Raw genomic sequence first — 26,262 nt, 5'->3', positions numbered from 1 at the left:
GTGCTCCCTGAAGTCCTTCCTGTTGGTTTGCTGATGCAACACAGAGTAGTTATATTTTCATTTTACTAAACAATGGAGTGCCCAGTAAACCGTCAACGTGAAAGTTTCACAGGAAGTGTACATGTAACCCAGGCCTGCTTGATGTGGATCTCTGTCTGCCTCTAGTAGCACCTAGGCCAGCTAAAGATTGATGAGTCTGCTACAGCCTTGGCTAAGAGCTCTTAGCTCATGCAGTAGAGGCTTAAACACTAAGCTTTAAAGATGCCATGTTCAATCCCAATAACCAGAGTCTGTCAGCATTACATACACAAAGCCATACATACCCTGTATGGAAGTGAACAGACCTGTGTCACTATCTGGATTTCACAAGTAAAACAGAAGTGACTATCTCCAGATATTTTATGAAAACACATTCATAAGGAACACTTCTGTTATATGTTTCCCTTTTGTTTTTATGTATTTGGCACAAAATCAGCCCGTAACAAATTTCAGCATAACAAAGATCCATGGGATCACACATACAGTAGAAAGTGGCATTCCTTTGCCATTCAGAGCTCCTGCTCCGACTAGGAATCCACTTTGGGAAAAATACTGACTTTATTGTTCCTGCTGATTTTTCTTTCTGCTTTACACTTGGGCTGCTTTGTCTGGATAAGCTCTTCAGGGGTATTCCCCAAAGGAGGCAGCAGTCGCTTCTTACTGTTCCGATTTTCTGAGAGCCACTGTGGAGGCAACTCAAAAGGTCCAAAGCCAAACTGCATGGAATATTTGTCATTGACCAGATCCGCTTCTGTGGGCATAGCTGGGGCCACCTGAGCAGCAGAGTCTGCAATGGGGTGTGGTATACATTTCTGAACTAAAGTCTGTTCTACCTCTAAACTGGTGGTAGGGATTTCCTTCTGCTGAAAGCCACCAGAGCCAATGGATTTTGTTTCATTCTCCTCATCATCCTCTGTGGGCTTGAAGATTTGTTGCTGCCCAATGTGAAACATTTCCAGAAGCTGGCTACCAGAACGGACACTAGGCTCCAAGTTGGCATCTGCAACACTCCCAGAGCTGATAATGTTCCTCCTACTGTACCTCCGGTGTAGCTGCACTAGTGTCCCTACTAAGCATTTCCGTACAGATTTGTTTACAGTCAAAAAGAGCAATGGATTGGCTAGCAGGGAGACTTTAGGCAACCAGATGGCAGTGAGGAGCAAGAAGACTGAAATATCTGGTATGTTGAGTATGGTACGGTAAATCACCAGAGTCACGTAGGGAACACTGCAGAAAATAAAAATCATAACCATGGAAAGGAGCATGGCATGAAGCTCAGCTTCCCTCTGGGAGGCATAGGGAATAGAAATAGTATTCTGAGGAGTTCTTAAGGCAGCTATGATGACTTTTTTCTTCTGGCTGGCACTCAGTGCCCTGCGGATAAGAATCATAAAGAAAAACACCACCGCCACTGGTACGATAACAGTGGTGATGTTATAAATAATGACATATACCAAGTGGCCTAGGGAGTAGCTCCAGGGTTCTGTGCAGGTGGACATGGCGTAAATATCTGACACGTTGGTCACAGCAAATACAGGAATGCTGGCCACCACGGCATGGGCCCATATGTAGATAACCAGGTCTCGAGACTTTGCATCAGATATCTTTCTTTCCAATGGGTATAAAACTGAGTAATACCTGCCAAAAAACAAGTACAATTTAAAGACACGTGGATATATGTATTGATTATTTGGGATCATACAGTGTCATGGCTTGAAGGAGTGACATGAGGATAATGTTTTGATAGCTATCTGAGAGTGATGTGGGTTGCCAAATGACTACCAGTTTCTGCTCTTTCTTAAACAAGAATCTGGCTTTACAGTTCTAGAACAGGACTGAAGATCCACACCTGGGAAGCATATGATCAGCCAATAGCTATCCCCCTACCTGGGATTATATTACATTTTTGTTTGGATTTATGTTCATGAAAAATATTTTATACTGGTCTTGAAATTTCCAAGTGGATCTCTCATCATTTTCTTACCTCCACTCACACTGCACTGGTCATATTCAGAAATAATAATAATAATTAATGACTGAGGCACATTTACATTCACTCAAAATGCCAGACTCTCAATGTTAATCTGAAGGATGTCCTATGATGGATTACCTCACAAGGCATTTAGCACAAAAAAAAAAAAGTGTCAGGGGTCACAAATAGGGACAGAATAATATCTAATGCATCCCAACATTGTATATGTTGTACAATAAGAAATTTGAATAATTTTGCCAGAACAGTAATCTAAAGCACTATCAATATCTTCATCCTAAATAGCTTCTGATGTTGTTTCTAAACAAAATATAATTGTGAGCAGTAATGCAATATACCTGACTGATATGATTGGAGCATGGTTGCAGTATTTTGTGGCATGCAAGTCAGTGAAGTGAGAGGGCAGTCACATACATGCTTTTGCCTGTGATAAGTCACCTATCCTGTGTAAGCAAGCATGATGTCTATGAGTTCTGTAAAATTCAGGAGTCTTAGCTTTACTCTTCAAGAGAGAGCACTAAAAATAAATTGGATATCATTTTAGTGGGCATGTGAATGAAAACAGGTACAAGAGATTTTTAAAACATTTGGCTTTGTAGTATGGTTGGTGCTTAACTACAAAGCCAGTGTCAGTACAGTATGATTTCTGCATCTAGGTGCAATGTATGTAGCACTGTATGCGTCCCTTTACTGGAGAAAACAGTGTGGACTTGATTTTCAAAAGTTCTGGTGACCAGGGCCATCAGTAAATGGATAGTTAAACACATAGCAAATGTATAGTAAACAAATACTTAGCAATTTGCACACATAAATGCCCACTTTGCACATGCATCTGTGGTAACTGAATAAATTATGCTCAAATTCATGTTCTTTTTTGCTTGCAGATGTAGATGTTTGAGCTTTTTAAAATCAGGATCTGCTCAGGTATTCGTGGTGTTATTGTCCTTTAGGAGATTTATTTCTAATAATAGGAAACAGAGATTCTCCTTGTTAAGTGATGGGGCTTGTGCTTTTTGATGCTGAAGATCATGAGTATTATCACTGAGGCCCACCTAGTATTCAGTTTCACTCGTGACTGTGGTATATGATTGCACATAATTATATAGTGTTTATTGTTTCTACTGATGCTTGAATATTGAGTATTTCTGATCTCACTAAATTCCCATGAAAAACCCCCATATCCTCTTCCTTGAAGATGTCAGACATGAACAAATTAAATAGCTTCAGTTTAAGCCCCAGCCAATTAATAACCATAAAAATATTATGACTTCAAAGGCATCTCACAATACCACAGATATGCCCAAAAACAGGCTTGTGGTTTTTATGGCTTGAGCTGCTATTAGAAGCTGAAATTGCTGATATCAGACTACCCTAAAAAGAAGCCTCCCTCCATGGAGATCAGTTTCACTTGATACAATAGTTATGTATATGCAGTAGTCATTGTAAGTGTCCATACAGTATCTCACCAGGAGCACAAGTAATTAATGAAGCCTAGGGCACTAGAAGTTGAGAGGTTTTAAAAATCAACCCCTTGACCCCTTTTTTTTTTAAAGAGAAAAATGCAATTCTTTTTCAGTCTCTCTTCAAACCAGAACAATCCAAGAGTCCAGGAGTTGGGTTTAGCTAACACTGTCCTTAAGCTGTGTATAGTAAAGAAGAAATGTGTCTAATCAAATAGAGCTGTTCAAAACACAGCCATATGGATTCATAGGGCTTTCTGCAAACTTCTTCTTTAATTAGTTTAGGTGAGTTCGCATCCTGAGTTTCATTTTGAGCTCTGAGTTTAAACAATATCAACAACTCAAAGGAACACTCAGTTGAGTTTCTAGTGATTTCCACCCATACCATTAATCAGTTCAAGTGCTCTTGAAACTTGGCCAGTTTTGCTCAAACAAGTTGCAAACTCTTTAATGAAACCCAAACTAGCAAATTATAGTTACAAAGTTAAATCCTTCAAAACAGGGGTGTATATCATGGAACCATAACATGCAAGCCTTGTGTGAGTGGCTGTCTGGAGCACCTACTCAAAAGTCAATGAGAGCTCTGTTTGCAGAAACCCTGCAGGATTGGTCCCTGTGTTTACATATATACATTATCCTGATGCTCACTAGTGCAGTAACAGTTATGAGTCAATCACTTTTCCTCCTTTAAAAATTCTGTTTTTCTTGGGTTTATGAATTTATTTTGCATTGAGTGGAACACAATTCTCCCTCTTGCTCATGCTTGAAATGTCAGGATGTAGTGGATCCTCAACACCCCGAGAGACAATTCTCTTTTCTCCCAATCTGGCAACATATGGAAAAGGAAGAGTCAAATTATAAAGACCAGTAAATACCAGGATTAGAATGAAATCTAAGGAGGCACTTCCAGGCATGGCTCTAGTATCCAGTTTTTTGCCTGATATTAATTAAAAGGTATTGGACCAAATTCATACCTGATTTAACCCTGCTGAAATCAGTGAATGATTTGGTTCCTTACAGAAGTGACTCAGGTTAACCACATTTTTAAAACAGATTAGCACAGACAGCACTGATGTGATACACAATGTAGGGATCATTACTTGCAACTAACATACAACTCTGATGTCAGGTAACAATGTATTTGGCATTAACTGTGCAATTAACTTGTGTCACCACTGATTTTTACTAGACAGCCTGCTTTCCTTTTGCAGACTTAACATCTTATGTCATGTGACCAACCTGTCCAATATTAATCTTACCTGATATGCATATTTCTGTTTTGGTCCAGCACCCTGCTGGACCCAGATCTGTGCAGGGAGACAGCTGCCCACCCAGCGGGCACTAGGATCCACAAGCTGCCACCCATCTGCCCACTGTTTGGCCTGGGAGAAAGCTGCCAAGAGGAGCCAGCCAGAGTCTCCAGCTGGTAGGGGAAGAAGCAGCCAAAGCAAGGACTGTTGGTCTTTTGGAGAACTTTCTCTAGTGTTGACTGGACTTTCTCTGCCCTGTGCTGATTGGCTGCTTGCTCCAATCCCCCCTCTCCCACACAGCTTCACTCCAGACCTGCTCCTCTTACCCTCTCACTTGTCCTGCCCCCCTCACCCTCTCGCCTTCAGTGCCCCCTCTCCCTTCCCTTTTCTTACCATTTACTTTATCCTCTCCCATCTATACCCACCTAAAGAGAGAGAGAAAACTGTGGAAAAACATGATGTTTGCTGCCATCACACTGTTTACTCTGCTTGTGTGTTGTACCCAATCCCCCACACTTTGTCTGTCTGTCTATTTAGATTGTAAGCTCTTTGAGGCAGGGTCCTTCTTTTGGTTTTATGTTTGTACGGCACCTAGTACAATGGGTTCTGGTCCATGACTGGGGATTTATGTGCTATGGTAATACAAATAATAATTTTGTATTAATCTGGAACCAAAACTCTGTATTTTTCTCACAGAACCACTCATGTGAAACTGTACTTTACCCTGTTAATAGAGGTCTGCTTCAAGATGAGTGGGATCACAAAGTATTAATCACATATTGAGCAAGTTAATGAACAAGTGTCCAAGAACTTTGTTCAGCCCAAAGACTTATTACTAAGCAAGGATTTAATGACAGGAGGAATGAGATGATAGAAGCATCTCTGAAGACGAATCTGTATCTCAAAACCCCTTTGTGAAGTCCACAGATATCAGTATAAACTGAAGTGAAACTGTTCCAGATAACAGAGATTAATCCTTATGTCAACATATATTTGGAAGGAAATGGAACTTTCTGGGCACAAAGCTGGGGTGAGGGCAGTTGATATATTCACACAAGGCACCATTAAACAATATTTAACATTAAGATGTGTGTATTAAGCAGGGATGGAAATAAAAAAAATCAAAAACAAGATGCTAGTAAATTTGATCTCTTACCTGTCCAAAGCAATGACAGGAAAACTAAGGATGGTCACTGAGCAGAAGACTTTGTGCAGGAACTTCACAATTTTACAGAAGAGCATGGTGTAGATCCACCAACAGCAGTGTGGACTGGCACCAAGGACAATGTCAAAAGGCACACAGACTAGACTGGCACAGATCCCAGAGCAGGCCAAGTTCTTAATGAAGCGGTTCGTTACTGATTTAAATACTGATGTTCTGCAGGTAGACCACAGCACCAAAAAGTTTCCTGGGAAAAGGGGGAAGAAAAAGACAAGACAAAATACAAATCCATACTTTTTAACTAATTTGAATGTTTCATAGTACTGCAAATAAAAGCATCTGTTTAGAATTAGCTATATATCTTTGATTCAGTCTAATATTTGTATTATGTAGGCAGAGTAAGAGTACACATGTATGTGCGTGCAGAACTGGACACAAAGAGTTGAATTTCTAAACATAAGTGGCTAAATAGGATGCTCAAGCCATGCACTTAGATGCTTCAGTTGACACACAGGTGATTCAAATAGGCAGTTTGTTTTGAGTATCCAAATCTAGAAATTGGTTAATGTCTCCACATTTCAAAAAGATTGGCACACAGTATTTTTAAAGATAAATACACAGTAAGAAAACAAAGGTTCCAGGTAAAGGTGATTTTATACTATTGGTCTGGTGAAAAAGGGACAGCAGCCTGCTTTTTACTACCTCTGGAGACCTTGGTACAAGTTTACAGTCATGCATCCAGGCCTATATCAGGCAACAACTGAATGAGATTTGTCTTCATTTACTTTTCAGTTTATGGGATTCCATATAGACAATGTGTAATTCTACCAAGGAAAAAAAAGAGAAGAGAAACACACGAGGTGGAATCAACCAAGTTTTCCCAGTATGCAAGATATACATAGTCTATGGTTTGAAGAGAAATATGGGATGAAGGAGTGGGGAGGAAAAGAAAAAGGAAGGCAGAAATCAACATTAGTTCAGATAGTATTTATCACTGATCATGCTCTACTCCTGACACAAAAAGTCTGACATCAAAGAAAAATTCTTCCTGAATAACCTCCACAATAACTAATAATAGATAATGTTATGGCAGGTGCTTTTACACATACTCTTCCAAGTTCTTTTTCTTTAGTGTGAAACATAATGTTCAGTCTTAGGAAGACATGCTGTGCTGTTGTTCGTATTTCTTAGGCAGGGTTGTCTGTAGGAGGTAGTTGCCGAAGAAAGGGAGTTTTGTGAGCAGCAGAAAAGTTTACTATCTGCCATGAGCTTTGATTAGAATAAATTCTTAAGGCAGTAACTCATGTTGGTGTTGGGCTGAGATTCCTGGAAAGAGGGACTGCCCTGTATGCTGTGTGACCACCTTTGTTCCAGCACGCGTGCCTGGGTGTAAATAAAACAAGTTACACTTAGCATATACCCAGGACTCTACAACACTGATATCTCCTCTACTGGGAAGCTTACCTGCAAGGCCCCATATATTTGTTACTGCTCAGGACGCTGGTGTCAGAAGAAGGGGCAAGGCTAGCATGCCATTTTTCAGGATAACTGTAGACCCTAAAATCCCATTGTGTTGTCCTTAATTTTAAACTGAACCAGTAACAGAACACATATACCCAGTGACAAGGCATATGCCACTACAAATAGAGAGCTGCATTTGCCAACCTTTTCAAAAGTGGATCAGAAATACTACCCGCAAAGCTCATCACTTAACACACAGAAACAGAAAGATTTATATGCAGGACCCATCCCTAAAACAAATGGCACCCCAGGTGAGGAGCATCTTTGGCAACCTCCCCCCGTCCATTTGTTAAACTTTTGAATACCTTATTTTTTATTGCATTTGTAGCCATTTCATGACTTCGATGCATGATTTGCATGCATGATTTATCCCTGTCATATAAAATGATAAATTTACACACTAGGATCTGTAAATCTGTATTTATGTATACGTGCCATATATAAACAAATAAAAAAATGAATTTCCTCTAAGATATAGAAACTTTTTAATTTTAAGAATAACTGAAATGTACTAACATCAATAAATTGAACTGTGCACCAACAATGGGTGGACCAGTATTAAATAGTGTTACAGTGACAGCCTTAAAATGATAACCTTAGTCCTTTAGTTCAAAAAGTCGTTTTTCTCACCTTTACCCTCGTGAACTGAAGCACCGCATCAGAGAGATCCAAAGACTGGCCAATCGGATTTTCAAGCAATAAAACAGCAAGCAATGTCAGTGTCTCATCGGCCAATTCATTCTTATATATGACTGACTGGCAACGCCCCACCCCTTATAGATCTGCAAGCTCAAGACTGACAACATTCTAGGAGGTTCAAGGAAAATGTAGTTCTCAGAAAGTCTGGAAAGTTCCATGAGATTCTACAAAGGTCCAGAATATCCTAGCAGGCTAGTGAAAAATGAATCCACATATGGAATACCTGAAACATTTTACCTCACACATTCTATTTTCCCTTTTGTCGCTAACAACAAAAACAGCACCCCGAGCCCAGCACTTCCCCAAGCCCGGCACCCCAGATGGTTGGCTGGGTCACCTGCCCCTAAATCTAGCCCTGCTTATAAGCAAAAAACAGAAGGCAAGAGAAACATCACTGCCTCTGCTGAAGACACAACCAATCGAAATTGGTAATTGGTTTCACAAGAAGAAGTTAAAGGCGCACTGCTGTCACTGTACAGAGACCGGCTCCCTACCCATGACATTATAATCTCACAGCTGCAGCACAAAGAGAAAAGAAGCAATCTGCCTTTGCAGCACGTTGTGCTGCGACCCTCCTGCTGCAAACCAAGATGTCAAAAACTCAGCTATGAGACAGAGCACAAACAGATTGCAAGAGAGACATTTTTACAGAAAAGATAACAGAAAAAGCGCAACCAGAGAACACAACTAGCATTAACAGACATATAGAAATGCCTTTGAACTGAGTGTAAGTCTTTGCTTCTCTCTGCCAACTAGCATTTTAGAAACTAGCCAGTAGCTTTACTGTATAAAATTTCAGAAAAGTGTGCAGTATAACTTCTGAAATATTCCCTACTGATGTGCTAATTCATATTTGGTAGCTGACAAAATATTTAGCTAAGTATTTACTATTTGATGTATTTAAAAATGGAATCATCATCTAGTTTTGGCAGGTGCCTTGGGCATGAAAAAATATTCACCAAGCAGCATTCAGTCAGCACTGTTTAAAGCTTCCTAAAGAAATAAGTGATATTCAGTCAATCAAATTACTTGCTTAACAAAGTATTCCTAGTTATTCTTATCCTCCAGTTATTAAAGAAGGACACTTCAGACAGTAACAATGAACTATTGTGATGCCCTGGAACAGGAGAGAAGCTGATGGCTTTGTTTTTAAATTGAAATCATTACCTACTTTAAATTTCTTTAGTAGGTCTTCATAGTAAATCACTAAATCACTGCAAGGTTCACCTCTGGTATAATGAATACAAATAAAGAAGCTGAAAAAGAAAAGCAATTATTGGGAGTTTTTATAGTTCAGACATTGCTTGAGAACTGTTTCATATTCCTGTGGCACAAGGTCTAATGGAGTAGGACAGTCTAATTCAAAACACACAACCTAGGAGTCAGTTTTATAAAGCACGAGTTGTCATATGATTTCTTCCATTGGGAGACACTGAGGAAATGAAAATAGTGCAAGTACTGACCAAACTTGGCTGGTGAGTCGGAGGAATAGAGCCCACAAGGCATTGTTCCTCTTTCTCTCTCTCTCTCTCTCTCTAACTCTAAGATGGAGAAAGCCTTTACCCAGACATAATGCAACTGGAACCCCACATGTGTTTGGTGGGTCATATCAACCATAGCTGGAGGACAGAGCTGAGTGTAACCACCCAAAAGGGTATATTGTACCTCCAAAACCAATGGATTTTCCAGTGGAAAATTAATCAGGCACTAATGCTACTCAGAGAAGCATTAAGTTTATTTCTACCTGCAGCCATGGCTAGCTAGCTCTCCATGCTGATACCTTGAAATTAGCAGATTTCCCGTCATATGCCACAAAGCCTTTGCCTCAGAGAAAATAATGCATTGAAAACTCCACCTGGGGTCTGTGATGCTGGCTTGATTAGGGGGACCATTTATAATGTGATTTAACAATATGTCAAAATTGCAATAATTCATATGAGCTTGGCCATGTCAGGTACCCTTAGAAAGGTTATAATTTGCTAAGTATGATTATATTGTTTATGTGCATGTATCATATTTGTGTTGGAAGTTATGTATATGTTTGATGTATCTGTATTTCAATTTGTGCTGTGTTTCTGGGCAACACCCCAGACAGGATTGCTGCAGGACTAGCTGCTTAGTGGCTCATTAAGGAAACTCACAGGTACAATGGGCCCAAGGGGAGAAGCACAGGATACACCTGATGAGTCACCAGGACTTACTCATGTGACCCTAAACTCCATCTTATTTCTGTAAATTTCCACAAGCAGCATGGCAAAGGCCAAGGGACATAAAAGGCAGCTGCACCACATCCATTTTGTCTTCAGTTGTCAGTTTTCACCTACCTCTGGATCAACTACTCATCTACAAATGAAGTGGTGAAACAAAGGACTGAGATCCATCCAGAAACTGGATGTACACCAGAGGGACTACACAAGCCTACAAACTCCACATTTCTACTGGAAACCTGATGTATATGGACTTTGCAATCATTTTTATGTATGTGATTGCTTTAATCATTTAACATTTCTCTTATAAGGTTTGTTTCTTTCCTTTTATAATAAACCTTTAGTTTTAGTTACTAAAGGATTGGCTGGCAGTGTGGTATTTTGGGTAAGAGCCAAACTTATATTGATCTGGTACTGTGGATGACCCTTTGGAGTCTGGAGAACCTTTTTGGTAAAGAGCACAGAGTTTTAAATAACTGATCTCTTTACTGGACCTAGTGGCTTATTGGGAGCCAGAGACTGAAATGCTGTAAAGAAGGCTGTGTATATTTTGTTCTAGCTTCTTGATAACCAGTGTGGGGAATCAGATGCACTGTTTGTGGCTGGTTGGGAAGTCTGACTTCAGTGTCACTCACCAGTGCTGGAAGAATCTGCTCTCCTTTTACAGCCTGCCCTGACCTTGGCATTTTCAGGTGGCACAGCCAGGTCATAGGGTCCAGATAGTTTGGAGGTGATCAAAGCCTGCTCCAGTTTTCCATATAAATTTTGCTCACCCATCACACATTTATTTTCATGGGAGAGGATGACAGTGTTCTAGGTGATTGAGTTATTTAACCAGCATTACAGCAGCCTGTGCTTTGAATCTTTTCATTCTTGTATAGCCAGTGTTTCCCCTTTTCTGTCCACATTCCTCTGTCATTAGCTGTTGGAATTTGTGAAAGATCACAGACTGCTATCAGTATTCTGGCTGGTTTATACAGTAGCTCCATGTTTCAGGTCCTTACAGCTGAAAATACTATAGACCTTTTCTATCACAAGTTATTTTCCTAGGTGCTTTGGATGATAACTCATCTAGAGCCAGACCACCCTGGGCTCAGATTTTATAAACTACACCGGATTGTGCTGGTCAATCCTTGGATGAGAGACTTCCATAGGACGTGGCTCTGGTGATACAATAGATGGCACTGTCCCCTCAGTACTAAGTCAATATATAAGCATCTCCTATGGCAATCTTAGTATAATGAGTCACTAACTATACACTGATTGTTTAAGATTTCAAACATGTTAGAGCGAAGGACAAAACTGTATTTTAATTAAAAGGAGAAATATAAATTCTTGTTTGGTAGTAGTTCTTAGTGGGCAAATGTCCACAATAAAACCACCACTACAACTGGCATTAGTTGGCAACCTTGCTGTCACTCTGTGTGACAGATCAATGCTTAACGCCCATTCAGGCCTTTGAAAATCTCTCTCAGTAACAATGAGGAACAGGTAAAAGCTAAGGTGATCAATGGCTTCTGCTTGCTTCACTGAGAAATAGATCTTTTAAAGTGTAGAAACAAATTTAAGTATGTAGCCTGCCAAATTAATGTAAATACAGTTAGTTTATTCACTTGTACTACCTACATTTTAATACACAGTAAATGTCTTTATGCACTGTTGTGACACACTGTACCTCAAAGCAGCACATTGTAAACCCCATATTCATCATTTTCTATAGAGTTGTAATAGTTCATACTAAGCGTGCCATATAAGATAGCTAAGGAAAGATTATAATCTGCTAACACCTATTATGCTGTCAAAATATGTGCATCATTAGTATGCATCAAGTTATCAAGTAAGTTTTACTGTATAGTTGTTCAAAGAAATATGCTATAAATGTAAGGTTTTTTTCTACGGGGCATTGTACTTTCTGTACTTAATAAATCTGTTTTATATCTTAACTAAAACAGTGTGTTTGGCTCAAGGGTTTGGAAAATCTCAACTCAGTTAACAAAGCTTGTGTATGTCTTCTCAACATTGAGGGAGAGGTGGACTAGGTAATAAACTTTTACTGGTCAGGCTTCTGACAGTGCAACTTTGGGGTGCAAGGCAGGGAGGTGGGGTGAACTAGCTGGTGCCTTTTTCTGTAAGATTCATGAGTGGCTCTGGGAGCATTCATGAAATCTATGCTATCACTGGGCTGAGTGATAACAGCTCCTGGAGGGGTTTGCTGCTTGTCACTAGCAAAGCATTGAGGGACAACCCAGACTGGGGAGTTAAGGGGGTAAAGCAGTACCCCAGTTCCAGGTTGTACTGCAGGGGAACCCATCACATCTGTACATTCATTGTGATGTATTTATATGTAATAAATTAAGGCAACCATTTATTACATGCAAATACATCATTACCCCAGTTTTTTTTCCCAGGAGTTTTATGGAGACCATTGTAAGCAGAGTTACAATAATGAAAATACACAAAGAAGTAGAGTCAGAAAAAAAAAGAAACTACAAAAATAGGTGAATACATCACACTGAAAAGTCGTCTACTACGCCAATAAACTCCAGTGAACATTTTTACAGTGTTTCATGTTCATGGAATATATGGATAGCAATATACTCAGAACTTTTATTGTTATCAATAAAGTTGCATTCTGATTCAAAATAGAATCAGGTAGAAACTTATTCAACTCAGTTGTCAATCCACCTTTTTCCCCTCCAAGCCCCAACATTCTCAGATGTCTTTGCTAGACTCAAAGTGTTGATCCAGGCATTAAAATCTGAGAAATTTTGTAACAACACCTCTTAGTAATAACTCTAATAATAAATAAAACCCTAAATAATATCTTTAACAACCAGCAAGATGATCCCCATAGAAACCAGAGATGGTCATCTAAAAGACATACCTTTGCCACGCAGTCAGAATAAAGTTTTTGTTATTGTGGATTTACTAATGGAACCTTAGGTAACATACACTGATGTTTTTAGTCTTCAGCTAGGTACCAAATTATACTTTTATTAACATTAGCTAGACCAGGATTGAAGCAAAACTTCTCCCAATACAAAGCCCACACACTTAAATCTGACTTCTCCTTTCCTACTTGCTTCTTTCGTGAACTCCTACCTCCCACCTAGAGTGAAGTTCACTGGATGTAAGTATCTTTATAACAGTAACAAAAACTATGCGGTTGGTAATAGAACTTGTTGGAAAATAGGTTCCCCCATGCACAATTTCATTGAAAACAAAATTTTCAATTAAAACATTGACACCTCCTCTTAAAAAACATCAATTTTCAGCTACAACCACACCAACAAAATCTTTTATTTTCTGATTAAAAAAATCAAAAACTTCAAAAGAAAGCAGAAACATTCTGCAAAAGTTCTTGTTCTGTTAAAAACCCAATTTTCTGTCAAAAATAAAAGTTATGATGGAAAAATTCTAGCAGGTAGCTATCAGTCCCTTTTCTGTCTTCTGTGCTTTTAAATGTGAGGGGATTCAAGTTAACTACTACAGAGTGAATCATGCACTGACTTTATTCCTTTAGAGATTTTATATTTCTTCATTCTTTATTGAATTTTCCTTACCTGAAATAAAAGTCTTGTAGACTGACAGTATATATTCTCTTTGCATACGGAAAATATAAATCAAAGTTTCTAAATTCCCTAACCAATGAATGTTATAATGATTATGGCTCCTAGGTTCTATGGTAATATAAATAAATAATAATAGTTCTTGCTTGCTTACATTAATGTCATGAACACACTTCTGTTAAATCTATGACCAATTAATTTTAATTTCACTCTTTTTTTTAACTCTTGTTTTTTCACTTCTTAGTTTGTGCACACATGCAGGAAGATCTTTTACATCTCAGGCAAAATGTCTGCTGCAGGAGTAATGAACGTTAAACATAGTGGCTGATGCACACTAGAATTATTGCTTCATGATCAGCAGTACAGAGAGCCACCCACTCTACCCCACCTATGCCACACTTCTTTCTTTCTTTCTTTCTTTCTTTCTTTCATACACACCGACAGGGAGTGCATAGGGAGGGGTATTTTAAAACCTCCTGGTAAATAACACAGGATGCAGACTGATGTTTACACATCTAGGGTAAAATTTTACATGTAGGGTAAAATCTTGGCCCATTTAAGTCAACAGAAAACCTCCCATTAACGTTAATGGATCCAGAATTTCACCTTTATGATATTTCATTGCACATCTGAGGTGATGCACAATTCCCCATCTCCATGCGACAAAGGCTGCTACAGGATTGCTCTCCCAAACAGTCTAGATTAAGAATTGTTTTATTTTTTTAATCATTTCTGCTAAAACCATTAGGTAATCCTTCTGTGATGCCACACAATACCATATCACAGGGAACAGCAAATGCTCCCATAGAGAAAAGATACAACAGCTCCAGAACAGTGTTCACCACTGAAGGTGAATCTAATTGTTTCCAATATGTTTCTAGGTGTGCATTTTTGTATTTTTGAGCAAAGTTCATTATAAACTTGAGTATTATTTTTTCATTCAAGAATCAGGCCATTCTAGTCACATACTCCTTATTTTTAAGATACTGCTTCTTTTTCACATGCTTGTAGTTATCACACATTACTCTAAGATGTTTGAAACTGGTGTGCAAATTGACGACTGTTGTTGCTTGTTCCTGCATTTAAAATGCCAGTTGTGTTCTATCTCTGTCCAATGCACTAAGCATCCATATTATGTACTCTCACTTTTAGGAACTGGAATACATTTTTAAATTATTTTATGTATATAGCAGTCTTTAAATAGAGAAGTATAACATTTCCTCCATCATGCTGAGATTTCACTAAGCATGTTCCTTCCTTCTCCCCACTTCCTTCTTTGTCTGGCTTTAAGGGATTTAATAACCATAATGCAATAGCTTTGGAATGGGCCTTCAGTAACAAGCCATACTCCAGACCTAGCTTCTTCCATTTATACATATGTCCTCATGCTGCAAATGCGCTACACACACAACTCCCATTTTTGTCAATGAGATTTAAGAATGTAGAGAGCTGGTATGACCAGGCCCATAATGGTCCCAAATTTATCCCTAGTGCAAACATACTGAAACCAATGGAGTTACATCAGAGATTAATTTGGCTGATACATGGTAATCAGCTGTGAAACATTTGCTTATAGATGTAAATTATCTTTGAAGCCCTTTTATTTAGACTGTTTTCTGTGATTATGCTGGTTTCCTTTCCCAAGAGTGAGCTTCCTTTATGAGGTATAAATATAGAGAGTAGGAACATGGAGTATTTGTGGAAGACTCACTGGCAAATCTTTGTTGAGGAAATTCTCCTGTTGAAAGAATACATGTCTTGTGTCCTCGAACTATTACTAAAAGGTGATTGTGAGATTTATTGCCATTTGTTTACTCTCTGTAACTGATTTGGTAAACCAGAAGTACAAAAAACCCTTTGCCCAGCCCACAAAGCATTTGACAGCTTTCCAGGAGCTCACATGCTGCATTTAATTCTATAAAGCGGAGCAGATGGAAGCCACCCTCACCTCAATCATAAAGATGTGGAGTTTTCACGTCTATCTAGATATTGGGACAGCCTCTATTACCATAGTATCTCAGTGCCTTCCAAGTAGAAATAACAACCCAAGTGCCATGATTCAAAGCTTCATCTTGATCCCAACAGCTTTTCACAAGGATCCTCCTCTCACTCCAAGATGAGGAAGGCAGCAGGCTGTACTCTAGTGTACTAGGGACTGCATTCCATCAACAGGCTGAACTTTGAATATCCCTGAACTAGACTGCAGAGCTAAGCTGGACTGACTTGCAGATAAAACGTGACCTTGAAAGTGACCATCACAATCTCAAACCTATGCTTTTTGGCTTATCCCTGAGTACCGTATGCCTGGTAACTTGAATCTGTTTCTGGCAATACAGTCTGTCTGTCACACTTCTGCCTCTGTGAATGCCTGTCTGTTTTTACAGGTATAAAAGTTTCACATATTTACTTACTTCTGACTGCAAAATGTACTGTCAGTGTAATCTGGGGCGATATTGTATCCAATAATTAATTACACCACATGTTATATCACTAGTACCCAATGGTATGTACACAACATGAGAACAAGAAATAGCAGAACATGCTATTTTCTTTTTGATCACACTATGGAAAGAAAAAGCATAAGAGTAGGACTCAAAAAACTAATGCTAGTACAGATGAGGCATTGGCACTTTTACCTCATCTAAAGCTGTCTAAAGCTATTCTGAGCAGTTAGATGACATGGGGTTAAAAAGCCAATGCCTGTCTGTACTAGGACTCCCACTGTGGCTACCAGTGGCAGCAGTGGTACAACAGCAGGAGAAATTAAGGAAAAGTTAGTGTAGACACAGCCCTGGTCTACAGAACAGAATTACTTTGGTATAACTACGTCGCTCAGGGCTGTGAATAAACTGCACCACTGAGCGACATAGTTATACCAACTTAAGCACTGGTGTAGACTGTGCTAGGTCAGTGGGACAGCTTCTCCGCTGACATAGTTAATCCATCTCCATGAGAGGTGGAAACTAAGCCAACCGGAGAACTCTCTCCCATCAGCTAAGAGCATTTTTATTAAAGCGCGACAGCGGCGCAGCTGCATCGTTGTAACTGGGCCGATGCAGTGTTTTAAGTATAGACTTGCCCACAGATTAGAAGTGTGGTTTCACTATACTAGGTGAACACCAATATGACAAATGCTCCCCTCCACTCCATCTGAAGAGTAATGGTAGAGCCTCTCTATACCACATGCAGATGGCCCTCTCGAAGACCACATCTTCACTCTCAAGCCAGGTCTGCTCTAGGGAACTGTAGCAAAAGAATCCCTACTGATGGTGCAGCTGCATCAGATGGACCCCTCATGTGGGCAAGCACTGCTGGCTACTGGAGCTTTTACCACCATGTCTATTAACGCTGCTCAGGATGTTCCTGCCACTGAATGTCTTGCTAAAATTCCCTAATGACATGGTCTCAAGCCAATATTACCCTATCAAAAGTATTTGTTGCTGACAACAAGTGACAGCAATGAGTGCAGATGAGCTAGTGCTAGACATGATTTAACTGCAAGAAAAGCCAAGGAAAACACGTGTTTTATCCCAGCTCAGAAACCGTTTAAATCCAAATTCTAAAAAACAGCAGTAGCCTGCTATTCCATCAAGCATTTCTCTTCTAATCTCACCTTGCGTTCTGTGCCATATCATTTAACTCTCCTGCTAGTTCGGACACCAGCAATAAATGCTGCTAGGATGTAAGTAAGATGGAATTTGTAGAGATGTGACCTCTTCTATTATCCATTACAAACGGGAGGAGGACACAGGAGGAGGCGAAAAGCATTTACTTCTGTGGCTGGTTGATTTTCCACTTGGTAAATTAGTGGGTTTCCAAGCTGCATCAATATCACTGGCACAGTATGTGGGAAGTACATATGTGATGATTGAAATTCTTCCTAACTTCCAATAGGTAGTACTTTCATCAGTTTCAAACCTAGAGAATGATTTTGTAAAGCAGTAAATTGCATAGCTCTTTGGAATCAGCACTTAATAGCATATCTCATATTTATTGTAAACCAGTGATGGTTGCAGTGTTGTTGCAGATGTGTTGGTCCCAGGACATTACAGAGACAAAGTGGGTGTGGTAATATCTTTTATTGGACCAAATTCTGTTGGTGAAAGAGACAAGTTTTCAAGTTTACACAGAGCTATTCCTTCAGGTTTGGGAAAGGTACTCAGAGTGTCACAGCTAAATTCAAGGTGAAACAGATAATTTAGCATACATAGTTATTTAAGGGACCATTCAGTGTGAAGTAGTCAGTTAATACCTCTGTAGTCATAGGACAGAAAGGGAGATCAGTGGGTTATAGATTGTTGTAATAAGCCATAAATCCAGTGTCTTTATTAAGACCATGATTTTTAGTGCCTAGCAACGTTATGAATTTAGCTCCCAGGCTCATCGTTTGAAGGTGTTGATTAGGTTTCCTTTGAGAAAGAGGGCTAAGAGGTCAGATATGGAGTGACTGCTTTGTGAAAAGTGTTCACTCACATGCAATCCAGTGCTTTTATCATTTTTCTGTGTGAGTTCATTTGAGAGCACAGTGATTATCTGATTTCACCCACATAGTTGTTATTGGGGCATTTATTGCACTGGATGAGGTACATAATGTGTTGTGATAGGCATGTGTAGGATCCATGAATCCTAAAAGGTGTGTTGTGGGACTGTACAGATCATCATGGGGTAGAGATTGTCTACAGGTTTTACCTCTGTTGTTATGGCAGGCACTGGTGCCGCTTTGAGTTGGTGTGACCTGGTCTATGTGGAGCTTGTTTCTGATGACGAGCTTGGTGAGGCGGGGGGTTGTTTGAAAGTCAGAAGTGGGGGCTTCGGGAAAGATTTCTTTCAGGATGGGGTCCCCACTGAGCATGTGTTGTAGCTGTTTAATGATACCCTGTACAGGTTCCAGTGTTGGGTGGCAGGTCTGACCACTTCACCTTGAATGTATCTTAAAATATGTGTTCATAAGTGTAGTGGAGCCAGGATGTGCAGGAGCAGTGTCCCAGCACTTTTGCCACATGGAGGACACCGTTTTGCTCCATAGTGTGACCTGGCATGTGCATGCAAGATTATGCCAGCAGGGGCATTTCAGTAGTGTGCAGCCCATACAGGACTACACCCCCTGTATGCATTAACTACTTATGTTAAACAATCTGTTCAATTTTGTCTTTAGCTGTGGCTCTCTGAGTACGTTTTCCAGAAGAAGAGCTCTGTTTAAGCTCGAAAGCTTGCCTTTTTCACAAACAGAAGTTGTTCCTATAAAAGTTATTACCTCATCCACTTTGTCTCAGTGATGGTTGGGAGAAATATCCTAGCCGGGATACTTATTTCATCTTCTTTTGTCCAAAATCCTGACTGTAAATCTCGCAATATTATGTTCTTTGGTGAGATTTCTAATAATTCCTGGTTTGGGCCCAGGTCAGAAATATCTTGACTACGCAGTGCTTATGTTCCCGATACTAGACAGAATTATTTTCCCATAGAAGCCTTTAAGGTTTCTCCAAAGATATTAGGGACCAAATTCTTGGCTGATGAAAATCAGCATAACGTCTATGGAGTTTCACAGACTTACAGCAGCTAAGAATCTGGCCCTATGAGTTTGACTAGCGATGAAAGAAATGGTCAGAGAAGTAGATGTTGCTCACTAATTTTAAATAAAAGAAAAACTCTTTAGAAATTGATATTTTTATATTTCAGCAAGTAACCAATAATGTACATAGGCTGATATAGAAACTGCAATTGTCTATATTCCTTAAAATATAGAATGACTTTTCTTGTGAAACAAGAATACATAGAACAGTGCAAAACTTTAACAAACCCTGGAAACATGTCAAAAATGAAACCAGGGTGTTTGGGTCAGATTTAAGAACCTGTGCTAAACTCTGAGTGCTGGATTAATCATTTTTGGTGAAAATGAGTGTTTTTTATATGGTTATCTCAATTATTTCCCTTAATCTGGGAAAAAATTTGGTATTTGTAGATTTTTATTTTGAGATTTTTGAGTTCATTTGATCCAGAATCTCACATTCCAAACCGTAGTGGTGTCACATGAAAAAAATGCATGAAATATCAGCAAATGATCTGCCATAACAGAACGCTTTATCTTTAGTCCAGCAGGCTGAAAGTTCATAAATACATATCTCAACAAACTGAAAAACATACTATGCTTGAAAAATAGTTTTTAATTATAATTGGCTTTTCTGGTGGCAGCCATCTTGATATAAATGATATGATTTGTCCCACTGATAGTTTCGAAGCTTCGAGAGATTTTAAACTAGTTTTCAATCTGCTGTTATACTGGTATAATTATCAGAAAAGTTTTCTGTTTACTACTTACTTAAAATATTTCTTTTTTGAACAGTGAACCTTTTAAGAACCTTAAATTTAAGTGCCATATTAGTGTCAAATTTAAACACATTTTTAGAAGTAAACAATCCTTTCAGCAAACAAGGCAAATCCTTCTTCACCCACACATCACCTCCTTCTTTTCCCCTTTCAAGCAACCTTATTTCATTTTCAGTAATTTCATTTTGTGTTTTTTCCTTTCTCAAGCAGTAATTTATTTCCTCTGATACTGACTGCTAAAGTAAAAGCACAACCGTATTCCATGCAAAACACCTACATTATTGCAGCTTTATGGTTTGGAATTTAAATTATCCTTCGCTCTCATATAGTGCCGCACAAACCCAAAGCCATTTACAAAAGATTAATCCTCACAACAGCCTTTTGAGGTAAATAAGTTAGTAAACACACAAACATCGAGAAATTCAAAGTTTTGATTCCTATAGCAAACATAACTTGTCCTTCGTAGCATATATCGGAGTTCCAGCCCAAGTCACAACTTCAAAGCAGTTGACAGCTATTTTTAGAGGGCAAGCCCCTCTAGCCCAAATGTGAGTGAGTGAGTGACTCCACTACTTTCACTCATTCCTCTTATTTACCCTCCCCCCCGATGGACTTGGCTAAAGACAGGCTGAATTTCTGTTGTCACCCTCTTTTGGCTAACTCCACTCTGCTTCATGACTATGTATGTATATTCAAGTTTATGTGCTCAGGGGATATGATTGAAAGTCTTTTTCTCATGTTCCAGGTGCTAATTAGTCAAGATTCACTTACGGTCTTTGGGTTGATTCCAGCCCCTGCTATGTTTCCCTATGTTGTAGGGGCCAGGATAGATACAGCCCAGCATAAGGGCATGCCAAGGATGGGGATTGAAAGAGGAATGTTTAGAGTGCTCTGCACTCTGGAAGTTTTGGAAAGCAAGGTAACACAAAACTACCTTCAAAATATGAGAGCTGTCAACTGCAAGAAAATGAACAAAATAAAAAAAGTTTGAGTCAAAGGTGATAAGAAATGCTCAAAAGATACTTCATTCTCCTTTCACAGCTTTTCAGGCGGTGATCTAAAGAACCTTTTCAAGGATTCATCCTATTCTCTTCCAACAGACTGAAAGTGGACAGTGATTGATATGACTCTTTTAATTATTATTCTTGGCTTGAAGCATTCAGGACTGTCCACAGTCATTATTTGTCTTTGATCAGTTTGTCAATGACACAAAATATTCACACTCTGATTCCACCCTTTCCCCTTGCCCACCTCGCTCTGAATACACTGCGGAGATCTGGAATTTTTCCAAGAGCATTCAAGACTGTCAAGAAAAAACAAACCTTTGTTTTATTAAAATACAGTTGATTTGATAGAATTTCTTGCCTCAGTGACTCTTAAATGAAGTCAGGCTCAGCGCTCCTGTTCTAGTCCAGGTGCATTGAGTGTGGTGTAATAAGGAAGGAGGGGCTGCCACTGGAAGTTATAAATGAGTCAGCCCAAAGGCAAGAAGAAGTTCAGAATCCTCAGCGAAAGGATGCCCTGAAGAAGAGTCCAGACTGGGACAGTTAAGTACTGTAGCCTATAGGACTAGCCTGCTTGCTTGTATATATACATATATCTCTCTTTATAGATTTAAGTATTGTTGTTTTATTATAACAGAGTCATAGATTCATATTAAAGTATTATGGCTGTAATACAAGGTACCTTACAAGCCACATCCTATATGAAAGCTAAGGCAGTTAGTATACATATGTTCGGGACCTGTGGCCCAGATAAGTAATAATGAGTTAAAGGATAAGACATATATGGTGATAACCTTTACCCTAGATAAGTCAGGAGGCATCAAAACAGCGGGGGCTGTCTCAGGTTATGCCCCGAGTAAACTTCACAGAACCCACAAAAAGGGCCAGAAATAACAAAGGTGAGATAAACAAACCGTCTGGAAAGGATGTGGATATGTCATTACACACGAACCTGCCAGCCTATAAAATAAGTGTACCCTAATAATTTGGGGGTGAAGAATCCAAGTTTGGACTTAGAAGGACCCATATTGCTCAGGGTATAAGAAGGGGCAAATCGTGTTACTTGGGGTGATCATCAGCTACTCCTTCTTGAAGCTTCTTTTAGTTAGTGTTAAGATTTTGTTCTTTGTTTATACTTAGTATTATTTGTAGTGTTAGTCTTAGCCTTATAACTCTTAGCTCTTGAGCATTGCCTACTCCACCCCTCTACTCAAGAGTTGAGGAACCGGACATCTATCTCAACCAGGTCATCAGGGAAGGGTGTGGGTATATTAATCCAAAGCATACCGTAGAAATATATATATCACATAAGTCTCTAAAATAAGACTGTAATCCCATCCATTATCCATTTGATTATTCATTTTTCTTTTAATCAGTTATTTGTCTATCATTTTATGTTATCTTAATAAAAGCTTATAAAATTATCCAAATTTGGATAATCAGTGTGAGCATTGATTAATAGGTTGAATTCAATTGCAAATAGGAAATATGTAACAGAGCGAGTGAACTTCATTTTTAAAAAGAATCATTTCCAGGAGACTGTCTTTTTGGCTGTAACTGGCAAGCATACAAAACTGGAGGGAGTGTGACTGAGTGACTCTGCTACCTACCGTTCTCCTTTCATTCCTATTTAACCACTCTGAAGGTGGACTTGGCTAAATATGGTCTGAATTCCTGTCCAGTTACCCTCTTTTGGCTAACTTCACTAATTCATGACCATATATGTATATTCAAGTTTATGTGCTTAGGGGATGATACTGTTGAGATTCTTTTTCTCATTTCCCAGGTGCTAATTAGTGCAGAAGTCAGTTAGTCTTTGGGCTGGATTTCAGCCCCTGCTATGTTCCCCCTGGGGAAGCCCCTTCGTGCAGAGGTGTCATAGGGGGTCAGGACAGGTACAGCCACAGCATAGGGGCATGCCAAACATGGGGATTGGAAGGGGAATGGCTAAAGTACTCAGGAGAGTACAGTAGCTTACGTGGGGCCATGGGGAAGCTGTTGTAAGTTAGAAAAATTTCTGGATGGAACCAGGGGCTGCCTTAATTTATGTTAGGAGCCACTGTGACCCCCCCACTCCCGAGCAGGCTAGAATCTGTGAGATTTAAAGGTGGTTCAAAGTAGGGATGTAAAAGTGTAAACATTTAAACTGTAATCAGCTGTTTCAACGTTTTAAACAGCTGATTACCATTTAAACTGGGGAGGCAGGGAGTGGCAGCTGGACTCAACTCCCCGCAAGCGAGAGCAGCTGGGCAGTTCTTTCTGGTGGAGAGGCTTGGAGCCCAGCAGGGGAGAGGATAGCCACAGCTGAGCTCGCTCCCCACAAGCGGCGGGGAAGCACAGAGCCCAGCGCAGGGGCGAGGGTAGCCACAGCTGGGCAGCTCCTCACTTGGCAGTGAGAAGCGGAGTCCAGCACGGCTCCTCTCCAGGAGTTTAACCAGATAAATGTTCTATTTTTAGAACATTTACATGGATTTTTAATTAAATAAATTTTTAGTTCAAAGTCACCCTTCCACCTCCTGTGTCTTTTGTGCTGTGCCTCCTAAGAAGCACAGCTGAGAATCTTGTCCAATAAATACCTCAAACTACTTGGATTAGTCCAGTTGTTAAAAGGTATTTTGGTCCTTTGTCTGCAAATTACAGGCCTTTTCCCCCCCCTCTTCTCTGAATCAAAGAGAAGTCATTAGAGTCATTCCTTTGCCTCTTGGAAAATAGGTTCGTATAATCTTGAATTTTAACGACAACGACAAAGGGATTTAGGCATTGTGGCTGTGAGTGTTTCAATAACTAATTTTTAGATACCTAGGAAATCACAAGAACACTGCAATGCACAAACCCGGAATTAAGCACCTGGATTCCCTATACAATGAATGGGGAGAGACAGGCCCCTTGGAATGCAACTCACAAAGCTATCACATTGGGTAAGGAGTTGCCTAAACTAGCCAATGTGAGATGCTGATAAAAGGGGTGTGACTTAAGCCCCTCCCATCTCACAGAAATATACACCTAAATCCAGCCTGTTTGTTTATCTCTAGAGAGCCATGAATGGGGGGAAAGATAGGCACTTCTCTGTCTAACTTGCATGTGGAGCCCAATCTGGTAGAGGTGGCAGATGCCTCTTTAGATACCTTCTTCTCATCAGGCAAAGGGTGGACTCAAACTGGTGGTCTCCCCTCCACATCCCAAATGAGTGTCCTCACCAAAGAGCTAAAAGTTATGAGGGAGGTCCCCCTCTTCTCATCTATTTTGTGTGGAACTAATCAGCTTCTGAGGATGCCTACTGAATTGGGCCTCACACACAATTTAAGCAGAGGAACAGCTGTCTTTCCCTGGTTCGGGCAAGACAGCCCTGGTTGGGCATCTATCTCCCTGGTTTGGGGCTTAGGTGAAAGATAGATGTTCCCTGCCTAGAGTGAGGAAGCAGTGCACTTCCTCAGAGGCAGGAACATAATCACCTAGGTAACTTTTACTACAGAAACTTAGGCACCAGGTGAGTTTAGGAGTGGGAATTTTGTGAATTGCAGTGGTGCTTAAAAATGGGACTTAGGTGCTCAAATCTACAGGTTAGGTGCCTAAATATCTTTGTGAATCCCATCCTTAATTACCCAAACTACCATCAGATGCCTCTGTGATGTTGGCACAAAATGGTGTATTACTATTTATTCCAATTCTTATTTAAAGTCATGAGCAGTGACCCTCCCACACTGCAGATAATACGAACCCAATATAAACCTGATTCTCCTCTGCCTTGCACACTTATGCCTGTGCAAAGTGGATGTAAAATGCTACCAAACCAAAATAAAGGCAGTGGAGTATCAAATGATCCAAGCTGGCTCCAATACCATGATATACATACAAAATGGGAAATGACTGCCTAAGAAGGAGTACTGGGGAAAGGGATCTGGAGGTCATAGTGGATCACAAGGTAAATATGAGTCAACGGCGTAACTCTGTTGCAAAAAAAAAGCAAACATCATTCTGGGATGTATTAGCAGGAGTGTTGTAAACAAGACACAAGAAGTAATTCTTCTGCTCTACTCCATGCTGCTTAGGCTTCAACTGAAGTATTGTGTCCAGGTCTGGGTGCCACATTTCAAGAAAGATGTGGACAAGTTGGAGAAAGTCCAGAGGAAAGCAACAAAAATGATTAAAAGTCTAGAAAACATGACCTATGAGGGAAGATTGAAAAAATGGGTTTGTTTAGTCTGTAGAAGAGAAGACTGCGGGGGGACATGATAACAGTTTTCAAGAATATAAGATGTTACGAGGAGGAGGAAGAAAAATTGTTCTCCTTAATCTCTGAGGATAGGACAAGAAGCAATGGGCTTAAATTGAAGCAAGAGCAGTTTAGGTTGGACATTAGGAAAAACTTCCTGTCAGGGTAGTTAAGCACTGGAATAAATTGCCTAGGGAGGTTGTGGAATTTCCATCATTGGAGATTTCTAAGAGCAGGTTAGACAAACACCTGCCAGGGAAGGTCTAGATAATGGTTGGTCCTGCCATAAGTGCAGGGGACTAGACTAGATGACTTATGATTCTGTACATATTAACAAAACGATATTTCTTTTGTATTAAATATTTTTCTGGTTTTTGGTCCTGCTATTGAGACAATACTCATAAAGGAAGCTGATCACTAACATGTTGTACTACATAATGCTATATTTCAGACATCAAAATACAGGAGCCATTGAACAATTTGTTTTACTTTTATTGCTTTACTGTTTAGTTATCTAGAAAGAAGATACTTGCAGTTAAAAATTACCAAGTAACAAATGTTGTTTAACATGTGAATGAACAGCTGAAAAAAACCTGTGTTTACTACATGTAATTATGAAAAAGCAATCTTTCTATTATTAGTAATTGAGGTCCTCCTGTATACTTTCTTCCTCACTGAAGAAAGACTTGATTCTCACCCATTAGCATCAACTTCTATTCTCCTTAAGAGCTCAGACTATAAAGCTGCAGCCCAAAGTTACCATAGCAACCGCTATTTTGTGAAGCCAAAATGATTTTCTCAGTAGGAACATACACTTGTGA

At 39.6% G+C, this 26,262-nt stretch overlaps 1 protein-coding gene across 1 annotated transcript in view; it reads right to left on the bottom strand.

Annotated features, from left to right (window-relative positions):
- Positions 1-566: 566 nt before the first annotated feature.
- GPR176 (G protein-coupled receptor 176) overlaps positions 567-26,262 on the bottom strand; it is an 87,461-nt gene continuing 61,765 nt past the window's right edge. Inside the window, exons 2-3 of the mRNA XM_067558167.1 lie at positions 5,896-6,148; positions 567-1,677 (exon numbers count right to left, since the gene is read on the bottom strand). Of these exons, the coding sequence (XP_067414268.1) occupies positions 567-1,677; positions 5,896-6,148 (1,364 nt within the window). The remainder of the gene's footprint in view (positions 1,678-5,895; positions 6,149-26,262) is intronic.

Source organism: Emydura macquarii, unplaced genomic scaffold, assembly GCF_026122565.2.
Source record: "Emydura macquarii macquarii isolate MOO-44397 ecotype Brisbane River unplaced genomic scaffold, CSIRO-AGI_Emac_v2 contig_1876, whole genome shotgun sequence".
Lineage (NCBI taxonomy): Eukaryota > Metazoa > Chordata > Testudines > Chelidae > Emydura > Emydura macquarii.
Note: the sequence above shows the minus strand (reverse complement) of the source record. Positions and strands in the feature narration are given on the sequence as shown.